At 41.1% G+C, this 13285-nt stretch overlaps 1 protein-coding gene across 1 annotated transcript in view; it reads right to left on the bottom strand.

The window, feature by feature from the left end:
• LOC139764806 (uncharacterized) overlaps positions 1–13285 on the bottom strand; it is a gene marked incomplete at its 3' end in the record, with an annotated part of 202539 nt that overhangs the window by 79911 nt on the left and 109343 nt on the right. Inside the window, exon 12 of the mRNA XM_071691740.1 lies at positions 864–1004. Coding sequence (XP_071547841.1) covers positions 864–1004 — 141 coding nt within the window. The remainder of the gene's footprint in view (positions 1–863; positions 1005–13285) is intronic.

Here is a 13285-nt window from a genome sequence, read left to right as displayed (position 1 = left end):
CAGTAGATGGAACCATAGAGAGACTCTTCAACCCTGTATTGCTCTCTCCCTTATCTCTCCTTCCCTATCACCAAACTTAACCAAGACAGCTCCCAGATACTTAAATCCCCTCACTTCTTCCAGTCTTTTCCTCCCCATATCCACAAAATTAGTAAAATTTCTTTCACTCAGTATGGCTTTACACAATCTATACTTTCACTCCATTTCTTTTAAAACACCATTACTTTACCTTCCATCTCCTCCACTTACACACATCATAGAATGCACTTACAACCTTCTGCAACTCCTCTTCACTCTCAGCAACCAACACAGTATCATCTGCAAACAGATTTGCCACTAGCCACCATATCTCACTGCCACACTCCATCTCTGCACCCCTTTTCCCGAGTTTTACTTTCATTTCTCCTATCACTCCACCCTTATATGTATACTGAAAAAAACATGATGACATCACACAGCCCTGCCTCACATCTTTTCCCTAGTTTTACTTTCATTTCTCCTTTCACTCCATCCATATATGTATATTAAAAAAACATGATGACATCACACAGCCCTGCCTCACACCTACAAGTATACCAAAACTTTCGCTCAGCTCTCCAACCACTCTTACACATGCACCTGTTCCTCTGTACATGGCTTTTAAACTGTCCAACAGTTTTTGCCCTAGACCATATATTCTTACATCCCACAAAGTATTCCACTTGACTCTTGTCATATGCTTTCTCCAGATCCACAAAAGCTGCAATCAATTTTTTACATTTAGCTAAATACTTTTTCACAGATTAGATATTCATCAGAAAAATACAACCCTAAAAAATTTCATGTTTCAATAGATTCTAAAAAAAATTTAGATTCCACCTCACCCCTTTCTCAGCCAGAAGATCACGAAACTGCTTCATGCGAATTTCCAGGGGAACGATTGCACGTTCTCGGGCTGCTTTCACCTCGGCTTCAATAGCAGCTTCTTTACCAATATCTATTCGTTTCACCTCTTCCTTGACATGCTGTTTCCAAAGCAAAATCCAATAATTAGTGAACATACACAGAAATTCTTAATGAGTAATCTAAATGTAAATAAATAATTCTTTCTAAACAAACACATGAGGGCATACAAAAATCTGTACACTTCATTCAAATTTTTTTTTTCATATTTCAAAGATACATAAATACTTGTTTACAGACACACCAAAAATCACTGAACAGGATTAAACATATATAGCACACTGATGAAAGTCAACAGTTACTGCAAAAATATATAAAAAAAAAAGTAACCTTTAACTGTGATTTAATCCAGAGGATTAAAGAAATTAACAATGTTGAAATTTCCTTCATGATTCAAGCAGCAGGTGTGTATGTATTGATAAAGCATAAATTCCCTTTAACTGAGGCCTTATATTCACTTGCTTTTATTAACAAAAACTCTCTAAAAACAGAACAGCTAAACTATTTGGCAAATCCATAAAAGTAAGTCTAACTAGAGTCATAAAGAACAGAAACATTTCCAATTCTACTATGCGTTTACCTTTTGTATTACTACAGTACCTGAAAATGACAAAAGAAATTTCTCTTTTTCACTTACACATTATGGTTACATAATACTGCGAAGATTTCTATTTCAAGAAGTGAAAATACATAAATGTAACACCCACTTCCACTAACATAAAAAAAACTAACACCCACTCCCACTAACTAAAAAAAAAGTCATTACAAGTATGTTCTTAACCACAAACCTAATAACCCTAAAATCATGTAGAAACATCCTTTCACAAAAGAATACTTACCTCTGACGTTTCATAACAACATGTGACAGACAGGTGGAGTCAGGGTTTCAAAATCATTTTAAAAACTGGGCTACTGTGAACCTGACTTGTGGCCTATCTACTGCAAAATCAAATGGGACCCTCCACTAACCATGCATGTTCTTCCAATAAAGTTCCATATAGAATTACACTTGAAAGACAGAGTTAAGTGTGGAAACCATATTCAGTATCTAGTTTAATGTGATTACTGTCACAGACTTTCCCCACATCCCTAAGTGCCACATACAATTCACTCTTTCTCCTGATACTGCCTCAGACTTTCCCAACATCCTTAAGTGCCACATACAGTTCACTCTTTCTCCAAGTAGTTCTCACACTAATTCTTGAAAGCAACCACTAAGTCCACATATCCTTTACCTCTCCAGAAAATAAATTTTTAGTCTCCATTAAGATGTTCTATGAAAAACAACTTTCTCTTACCTATTATTCTCCCTTCGACCTCATCAGGTCTATCTATCAATTTATACCTCTGATACCATTCCCTTTGAGAACTCCCTCAAGGGGGTGGCCATGGCAAAAGAGTGCATACTCAACAGATTTAAGGCTCTGCAATAAGAGCATTTACTTTAGTCCCCCTCACCTAAATCTATGTAATGATCCCATACATTCCTTCTGGCAAGTCCTCAGGCATCTTACCTACAACCATACAAATGGTGAATGGCCAGACTAAACGATCAACAACACAGTCATCTTTCTTGAGAAACTCTACTGCTATTCCATTCACTCCTGATTTACCATACTTATTCTTACACAAGGCTTTCAGCAATGTTGGAGGAAAATGCAAGGGTCTCTGAGACATGAGCAGTTATGCAGGTATGTACTGATGACATAGCATTGGTGGTAGATTCATGTAAAAACTGCACAAGTTGGTTTCTGAGTCTGGAAAAGTGTGTGAAAGGAGGAAATTGAGAGTAAAAGTGAACAAAAGCCAAGGTTTAGCATAGCAGGGCAGAGGGGCAGGTTAGTTAGGGTCTGACTTTGAATGGAGAAAATTTGGAAAAATTGGAGGGTTTTAGATACCTGAGAGTGGACATGGCAGTGATTGACACCATGGTAGCAGAGGCGAGTCAAAGGACGAGGGGGTGAAAGTTCTGGGAGCAATGAGGAATGTGTGGAAAATAAGGATGATATCTGATGGTATGTATGTCTGAGGTATTTCAGCATTGTTGTATGGATTAAAGGCATGGACTATTGATGAGAATGTATGGGGAAGGGAGGGTGTGCTGGAAATGAAATGTCAGAGGACAATATGTGTTGTAAGGCCGCTTGGCTGAGTACATAATAAAGGTGGAAGAGAGAGGTTTGGTAACAAGAAGAGTGAGGTTGAGAAAACTGAAGAGGGTGGGCTTAAATGGTTTGGACATATGAAGAGAATGAGCAAGGAAAGGTTAACAAAGATGATAAATGTGACAAAAAAGAAAGGAAAAGGAGAGACCAAAGTGGAAATGGGAGGGAGGAGAGAAAAATATCTTGAGTGGTTGGGGTCTGAGCATGCAGGAGGGTTAAAGATGTGCACTGGATAAAGTTAACTGGAGTATTGTGGTATACATGGGGAAACATGTTGTTGATGGACTGAGCTAGGGTATATGAAGCAGCTGGGGAAAACATGGAAAGGTCTAGGGATCCTGGATGTGGAAAAGGGCTGTGGTTTCAGTTCACTGCACATGACAGCTTGAGAATGGATGTGAATGAATGCAACCTGTCTTCACCCAGTCCTAGTGCTACCTTACTAATTCAGAAAATGACGAACAAATATGAAAAGACAAAGATAGATAAATAATTCTAGCTATATATCTTCATTGCCTGCTCCCTCCTGGTACTCCCTCAGTGGGGTTGCTAAAGCAACAGTCTCTCCATAACTAGCAATGCTTCTAAGTCCTTAATGCTTCACCCTTAACAGGCCACTGGCAGAGGGAAACTCTAGTGCAGTTTTGCAGAGGCTCCTACCTACTGTTCCTACTGACTACTAAGACCTGATGCTCCTGCCAACTACTACTACCTCATTTTTCTACCTAATGCTCCTGCCTACTACTTCTACCTCATTTTCTACCTAATGTTCCAGCCTAAATGTTCCTACCTACTGCTACTATCAACTGCTCCTACCATTCTTCCTAAACGTAGGGGTAGAGAACAGTGTTCACCATAGAAAAATCTATTAATGAAGAAGGAGCTGTGTAAGTTGTCAAGTGTTATGTATGACAAAGAGAGACAGTTTTTGTTTGTGGACAGAATACCAGTAGTCCACATGTGGGTGAGGCAGAAAGAAAAGACAGCTCCCTCAATCACAGGAGTGCAATTTGACAACCAATAAAGTGTTAGCTCACTATGCAGCCATCACTAAACCTCCTGATACCCAGGTGGGTAGTACTCATAATGTACCTCCCTGGCCATGTAACAGAAACCTACCTTGTTCCTTGAAGCTGGGGGTGATGAAGGAGTAGCAAAGACTACTATGAATCAGAGGAAAATAGCTCTAGCATAATATCCTAGTCAGAAATAGGGCTTCCATGAGATGCACGCTACTCTCCCCTCAATGATAAAGCTCAATTATTCTTAGCTTTTTAGCAATACTGATGTGTGTTCTGGGTCTCAGCATATGGAACACTTACGGCACTTTATTCTATCACGATTCAATATAAAAAGAGAAAACTTTTTAACATGAAAAGTGCTGCAATTGTGAAATTGCATGCACCGAATCTGCTTATATGTTGACAAGGTGGGCACTTTTCTCATATTGGTGACCAAACTCTTATTATAATTTGAAATTTATACCTATCTTTGTACTTGAAAAGACATAAATGATTATACTTCATATAATAAAGAAAAAATACATTGGTGCTGCACAACATGCCGCAGGTGTTCTGACACTCAGAATCCCAGACTGTGGTTGGGAACTGACAGACCATTCTATTTCAATCAAAACTATGTCCAATGGGTACTTAGCTTATTAAACTAAATCTGTGATGTAACAGACTTATATGTCCAGTGGATCCTGAACATAGCCCAGTGGGGTCCGAATGATCTTTTATAAGCAGAATTCTGATACTCAAGTCTATCAGAATGGAGGTTTATTGCAGTGAATACTCTGAAGGACTGTTCATTGTGTCAGATGAAAGAGCAGCAGAAGTAGTATGTTTAGGACAAGCACAGTTAAAAGTCCTGCCGAATGTTTTGGTGAAAAGTTAAGAGGCAGTGAAAGCATTAATTAAGTTGAGGCCTGGCCTCTTTGGTGTAGTGGTCAACAATCCTTACCATGACGCATTCATGGGCCACACAGGGTCATGAGCATAGGTACAAATCCAGGTTGCAGTCATCCTAGCTGTTCATCAACCCTTGGGGGTTAGTCAATAAAACGTGTACCTGGCTCAGGATTGGGTAGATATATATCGCTAATGAGAAAGAGAGAGGGGATTGCAACTGCATATCTCTCTCTCTATCTCTCAAAAAAAAAGGGGGGGGGGTAAGTGTTGCTGACTGGTTGGTTAAGCTATTCAACTCTTTATCTGCCCTTCATGATGAGTCTGAAGACTAACAGAAGAATAACAAAAATGAATGCTCAAATTATAGATGAATAGGTCTACTGAGCATCCCTGGAAAGGTACATGCGAGAGTGATGACTAGGAGGGTGGTAGCATGCACAAAATATGAGACTGGGGAGAAGTGTAGCTTCAGGAGAAGCAGTGTGTTCCACATGTTTGCTTTGAAGAATTCACATGAGAAATAATTGAAAAAGGAGAGTGAACTGCATGTGGCATTTATGGATCTTGAGAAAGTTGAAGATTGGGCTGAAAAGAAATACTTGCAGAAGGTCTTATGAATATTTGAGGTTATTGGAGTTATGAAATGCAGTAAGGAACTTCTAACAGTAAAGCTTATGTGAATACAGGAAGAGAGGTAGGTTAGTAGTGATTGGTGAAAATAGGTCTTAATCATGGATGTGTAACATCAATGTGACTGATTACATATTTGTAAACAGGGTAGAAGAGGTGAATACTAGTGTCTTGGATCAAAGGGTAGTTCTCCAGTATATGGGTGGCTTTGGCAGCAGACATAACCATGAAGGATGAATTGACTCAAGGTTAGTAAGGGGAATAAGGTCACGGATACATTGAGGAGTGTTGAAGAAGTCAGTGTCAGTGAGGGAAAGGTTGGGTTTGACAGAAGGTATGGTGGACCTGACAGTGTTGCACAGACATGAGTATGGACCCTAAAAATAAGTGTTAGAAATGAATACCCTATGATAAGATGTGGTGTGAGGTGAGTAGATCATGCAAGGAATGACAATGTACAAGACCGGTGTGATAACAGAATGTGCAGTTTGACTAAAGAGTGCTGACAAGGACGGTCAGGACATACAATGAGCAAGGACTGAATGACTAAGCACATTTTCATCTTGGAAGTGGAGAGGGGAAGAGATTGGGGAAAACCTGAGTAAATTGGAAGGAGGAAGTGAAGGAGCTTTTGGTGTATCTGGGTCTCAATACTCATGAGTGGCAAAGAGAAGATGGTGTATTAAACTATGGTATAGAAGTGTGAAAGAAGGATTTGAAAAGGTGACAGAGTTTAAGTATTTGGGAGCTTTCTTGGGTAAGTCTTGTGATTTAAAGGAGAAATAAGGGAGAGGAATCACTGGATCCTTTACTATAAGTTTGATAGTAAAAGAAAAATTGTGGAAATGAGTTATTTGAGAGAAGCACTTGGTATAACTAGATGGAATGAATAAAGTAATGATGGGGTGTGTGAAAGATTTTGTATTGCAGGGAATGCATAATAAATGAACTGTGGAGTGACAGGATGAAATGTAAACGTTTGAGGTGGTTTGGGCATGGGGAAAGAATGCTAAACAAATAGTTTACAAGAGGAATGTATATTATGATTAAAGGGGTTGGCAAGAGAGGAAGACCACCTCTAACATGGGGAAATGGAGTGGAAGGAGAAAAATAGGTGTGTTAAGAGGAAGACCACCTATTAAAAGGGGGAAATGGAGTGTGACAGTACTGAAGGGGTAAAAATTGGTAAAGAATGCATGGAATAAAGGATGTGAGGAGAGGTTAAAGAGGAGACACTTTTGCCATGGGCACCTTGTTGGTGGGAGTTCCCAGAAGGAATGGGTGTCATTGATAGATACATAAAATATTCATGAGGATGAGAGACATGCATAGGGAAAAATAAACTAGAATGATGTGGCATAAAGGGGAGGGGGGGTGACATGCTGTCGCTAAGATGAACCAGGATACATAATTCTTTTTCATTTTTAAGCTTTGTCGCTGTCTCCTACGTTAGTGAGGTAGTGCAAGGAAACAGACGAAAGAATGGCCCAACCCACCCAAATACACATGTATATACATAAACGTCCACACACGCACATATACATTACCTATACATTTCAACATATTTATATTTATCTATTTATTTTAATTTTGCTTTGTCGTTGTCTCCCGCGTTTGCGAGGTAGCACAAGGGAACAGACAAAAGAAATGGCCCAACCCACCCCCATACACATGTATATACATACAAGTCCACACACGCAAATATACATACCCATACATCTCAATGTACACATATATATACACACACAGACACATACATATATACACAAGCAAACAATTCACACTGCCTTTATTCATTCCCATCGCCACCTCGCCACACATGGAATAACATCCCCCTTCCCCCTCATGTGTGCGAGGTAGCACTAGGAAAAGACAACAAAGGCCACATTCGTTCACACTCAGTCTCTAGCTGTCATGCAATAATGTCCGAAACCACAGCTCCCTTTACACATCCAGGCCCCACACAACTTTCCATGGTTTACCCCAGACGCTTCACATACCCTGATTCAATCCATTGACAGCAAGTCGACCCCGGTACACCACATCGATCCAATTCACTCTATTCCTTGCCAGCCTTTCACCCTCCTGCATGTTCAGGCCCCGATCACTCAAAATCTTTTTTGCTCCATCTTTCCACCTCCAATTTGGTCTCCCACTTCTCCTCATTCCCTCCACCTCCGACACATATATCCTCTTGGTTAATCTTTCCTCACTCATTCTTTCCATGTGACCAAACCATTTCAATACACCCTCTTCTGCTCTCTCAACCACACTCTTTTTACTACCACACCTCTCTCTTACCCTTTCATTACTTGCTCGATCAAATCACCTTACACCACACACTGTCCTCAAACATCTCATTTCCAACACATCCACCCTTCTCTGCACAACTCTATCTATAGCCCATGCCTCGCAACCAAATAACATTGCTGGAACCACTATTCCTTAAAACATACCCATTTGTGCTCCCCAAGATAACGTTCTCACCTTCCTAACATTCTTCAAAGCTCCCAGACCCTTCACCCCCTCCCCCACCCTGTGACTCATTTCCGCTTCCATCCACTGCTAAACCCACTCCTAGATATCTAAAACACTTCACTTCCTTAGAGCTTTTCTCCATTCAAACTTACCTCCCAAATGACTTGTCCCTCAACTCTTCTGAACCTAATAATCTTTCTCCTATTCACATTTACTCTCATTCTTCTTCTTTCACACACTTTACCAAACTCAGTCACCAGCTTCTGCAGTTTCTCACATGAATCAGCCACCAGCACTGTATCATCAGTGAACAACAACTTACTTCCCAAGTCCTCTCATCCAAAACAGACAGCATACTTGCCCCTCTCTCCAAAACTCTTGCATTCACCTCCCTAACAAGACCATCCATAATCAAATTAAACGACCATGGAGACGTCATGCACCCCTGCTGCAAACCAACATTCACTGGGAACCAATCACCTTCCTCTCTTCCAACTTGTACACATACCTTACATCCTCAATAGAAACTTTTCACTCCTAGCAACTTACCTCCCACACCATATACTCTTAATACCTTCCACACAGCATCTCTAACAACTCTATCATATGCCCTCTCCAGATCCATAAATGCTACATACAAATCCATCTGTTTTCCTATTTCTCACATACTTTCTTCAAAGCATACACCTAATCCACACATCCTCTACCACTTCTGAAAACCACATTGCTCTTCCCCAATCTAATGCTCTGTACATGCCTTAACCCTCTCAATCAATACGCTCATATAACTTCCCAGGAATACTCAACAAACTTATACCTTTATAATTTGAGCACTCATCTTTATCCCCTTTGCTTTTATACAATGGCACTATGCATGCATTCTGCCAATCCTCAAGCACTTCATAAACCAAATATAAATCGAATATTCTCACCAACCAGTCAACAACACAGTCACCCCCTTTTTTAATAAATTACACTGCAATACCATCCAAATCGGCCAGCTTTCATCTTCCACAAAGCTCTCACTACCTCTTCTCTGTTTACTGAACCATTCTCCCTGACCCTCTCACTTTGCACACCACAATGACCATAACACCCTATATATGCAACTCTATCATCAAACACATTCAACAAACCTTCAATTTACTCAATCCATCTCCTCACTCAACCACTACCTGTTATTACCTCCCTATTAGCCCCCTTCACCAATGTTTCCATTTGTTCTTGTCTTATGCACTTTATTTACCTCCTTCCAAAACACCTTTTTATTCTTCCTAATATTTAATGATACTCTCTCACCCCAACTCTCATTTGCCCTCTTTCAACTCTTGCACCTTTCTCTTTACCTCCTGCCTCTTTCTTTTATACATCTTCCAGTCATTTGCACTATTTCCATGCAAAAATCATCCAAATGTCTCTCTTCTCTTTCACTAACAATCTTACTTCTTCATCCCACCACTAACTACCTTTTTCAATCTGCCCACCTCCTACCTTTCTCATGCCACAGGCATCTTTTGTGCAAGCCATAACTGCTTCCCTAAATACATCCCATTCCTCCCCCACTCCTCTTACATAATTTGCTCCCACCTTTTTCCATTCTGCACTCAATCTCTCCTGGTATTTCCTCACACAAGTCTCCTTTCCAAGTTCACTTACTCTCACCACTCTCTTCACCCCAGCATTCTCTCTTCTTTTCTGAAAACCTATACAAATCTTCAACTTCACCTCCACTAGATAATGATCAGACATCCCTCCAGTTGCAATTCTCAGCACATTAACATCCAAAAGTCTCTCTTTTACATGCCTATCAATTAACACATAATCCAGTAACGCTCTCTGGCCATCTCTCCTACGTATATACGTATACTTACGTACAACTCTATAAACCAGGTATTCCCAATCACCAGTCCTTTTTCAGCACACAAATCTACAAGCTCTTTACCATTTCCATTTACAACACTGAACACACCATGTACACCAATTATACCACATTACTCACCTTTGCATTCAAATCACCATAACCCGGTCTCGTGCATCAAAGCTGCTAATACATTCACTCAGCTGCTCCCAAAACACTTGCCTCATGATCTTTCTTCTCATGACCAGGTACATATGCACCAATAATCACCCATTTCTTTCCTTCCACTTTCAAAGTTTGTTGAGTATTCTTGGGAAATTATATGGGAAGGTATTGATTGAGAGAGTGAAGGCATGTACAGAGCATCAGACTGGGGAAGAGCAGTGTGGTTTCAGAAGTGGTAGAGGATGTATGGATCAGGTGTTTGCTTTGAAAAATGTGAGAAATACTTAGAGAAGCAAATGGATTTGTATATAGCATTTATGGATCTGGAGAAGGCATATGATAGGGTTGATAGAGATGCTCTGTGGAAGGTATTAGGAATATATGGCGTGGGAGGTAAGTTGTTAGAAGCAATGAAAGGTTTTTATCGATGATGTAAGGCATGTGTACGTGTAGGAAGAGAGGAAAGTGATTGGTTCTCAGCGAATGTCGGTTTGCAGCAGGGGTGCGTTATGTCTCCATGGTTGTTTAATTTGTTTATGGATGGAGTTGTTAGGGAGGTGAATGAAGGAGTTTTGGAAAGAGGGGCAAGTATGCAGTCTGTTCTGGATGAGAGAGCTTGGGAAGTCAGTTGTTCACTGATGATACAGCACTGGTGGCTGATTCGGGTGAGAAACTGCAGAAGCTGGTGACTGAGTTTGGTAAAGTATGTGAAAGAAGAAAGCTGAGAGTAAATGTGAATAAGAGCAAGGTCATTAGGTACAGTAGGGTTAAAGGACAAGTCAATTGGGAGGTAAGTGAAGTATTTTATATATCTGGGAGTGGATTTGGCAGCAGATGGAACCATGGAAGCGGAAGTGAATCATATGGTGGGAGAGGGGACGAAAGTTCTGGGAGTGCTGAAAAATGTGTGGAAGTCGAGAACGTTATCTTGGAAAGCAAAAATGGGTATGTTTGAAGGAATAGTGGTTCCAACAATGTTATATGGTTGTGAGGCATGGGCAATAGATAGATTTGTGCGGAGAGGAGTGGATGTGCTGGAAATGAGATGTTTGAGGACAATATGTGGTGGGAGGTGGTTTGATCAAGTAAGTAATGAAAGGGTAAGAGATGTGTGGAAATAAAAAGAGCATGGTTGAGAGAGCAGAAGAGGGTGTTTTGAAATGGTTTGGGCATATGGAGAGAATGAGTGAGGAAAGATTGACCAAGAGGATATATGTGTCGGAGGTGGAGGGAACGAGGAGAAGTGGGAGACCAAACTGGAGGTGGAAAGATGGAGTGAAAAAGATTTTGAGTGATCGGGGCCTGAACATGCAGGAGGGTGAAAGGCGGGCAAGGAATAGAGTGAATTGGATCGATGTGGTATACCGGGGTTGACGTGCTGTCAGTGGATTGAATCAGGGCATGTGAAGCGTCTGGGGTAAACCATGGAAAGCTGTGTGGGGCCTGGATGTGGAAAGGGAGCTGTGGTTTCGGGCATTATTGCATGACAGCCAGAGAATGAGTGTGAACGAATAAGGCCTTTGTTGTCTTTTCCTAGCGCTACCCCACACACATGAGGGGGGAGGGGATGGTATTCCATGTGTGGCGAGGTGGCGATGGGAATGAATAAAGGCAGACAGTGTGAATTGCGTGCATGGGTATATATGTATGTGTCTGTGTGTGTATATATATGTGTACATTGAGATGTATAGGTATGTATATTTGCGTGTGTGGACGTGTGTGTGTATACATGTGTATGGGGGTGGGTTTGGCCATTTCTTTCGTCTGTTTCCTTGCGCTACCTCGCAAACGCGAGAAAAAAAAAATATATGTACAGATCATCAGATTGGGGAAGAGCAGTGTGGTTTCAGAAGTGGTAGAGGATGTGAGGATCAGGTGTTTGCTTTGAAGAATGTATGTGAGAAATACTTAGAAAAGCTAATGGATTTGTATGTAGCATTTATGGATCTGGAGAAGGCATATGATAGAGTTGATAGAGATGCTCTGTGGAAGGTATTAAGAATATGTCGTGTGGGAGGCAAGTTGTTAGAAGCAGTGAAAAGTTTTTATCGAGGATGTAAGGCATGTGTACGTGTAGGAAGAGAGGAGAGTGATTGGTTCTCAGTGAATGTAGGTTTGCAGCAGGGGTGTGTGATGTCTCCATGGTTGTTTAATTTGTTTATGGATAGGGTTGTTAGGGAGGTGAATGCAAGAGTTTTGGAAAGAGGGGCAAGTATGAAGTCTGTTGTGGATGAGAGAGCTTGGGAAGTGAGTCAGTTGTTGTTCGCTGATGACACAGTGCTGGTGGCTGATTCATGTGAGAAACTGCAGAAGCTGGTGACTGAGTTTGGTAAAGTGTGTGAAAGAAGAAAGTTAAGAGTAAATGTGAATAAGAGCAAGGTTATTAAGTACAGTAGGGTTGAGGGTCAAGTCAATTGGGAGGTAAGTTTGAATGGAGAAAAACTGGAGGAAGTAAAGTGTTTTAGATATCTGGGAGTGGATCTGGCAGCCGATGGAACCATGGAAGCGGAAGTGAATCATAGGGTGGGGGAGGGGGCGAAAATCCTGGGAGCCTTGATGAATGTGTGAAAGTCGAGAACATTATCTTGGAAAGCAAAAATGGGTATGTTTGAAGGAATAGTGGTTCCAACAATGTTGTATGGTTGCAGGGCGTGGGCTATGGATAGAGTTATGCGCAGGAGGGTGGATGTGCTGGAAATGAGATGTTTAAGGACAATGTGTGGTGTGAGGTGGTTTGATCGAAGAAGTAACGTAAGGGTAAGAGAGATGTGTGGAAATAAAAAGAGCGTGGTTGAGGGAGCAGAAGAGGGTGTTTTGAAATGGTTTGGGCACATGGAGAGAATGAGTGAGGAAAGATTGACCAAGAGGATATATGTGTCGGAGGTGGAGGGAACGAGGAGAAGTGGGAGACCAAATTGGAGGTGGAAAGATGGAGTGAAAAAGATTTTGTGTGATCAGGGCCTGAACATGCAGGAGGGTGAAAGGAGGGCAAGGAATAGAGTGAATTGGAGCGATGTGGTATACCGGGGTTGACGTGCTGTCAGTGGATTGAATCAAGGCATGTGAAGCGTCTGGGGTAAGCTATGGAAAGCTGTGTAGGTATGTATATTTGCGTGTGTGGACGTATGTATATA

The sequence above is a fragment of the Panulirus ornatus genome, chromosome 4 (genome assembly GCF_036320965.1).
Source record: "Panulirus ornatus isolate Po-2019 chromosome 4, ASM3632096v1, whole genome shotgun sequence".
Taxonomy (NCBI): domain Eukaryota; kingdom Metazoa; phylum Arthropoda; class Malacostraca; order Decapoda; family Palinuridae; genus Panulirus; species Panulirus ornatus.
Note: the sequence above shows the minus strand (reverse complement) of the source record. Positions and strands in the feature narration are given on the sequence as shown.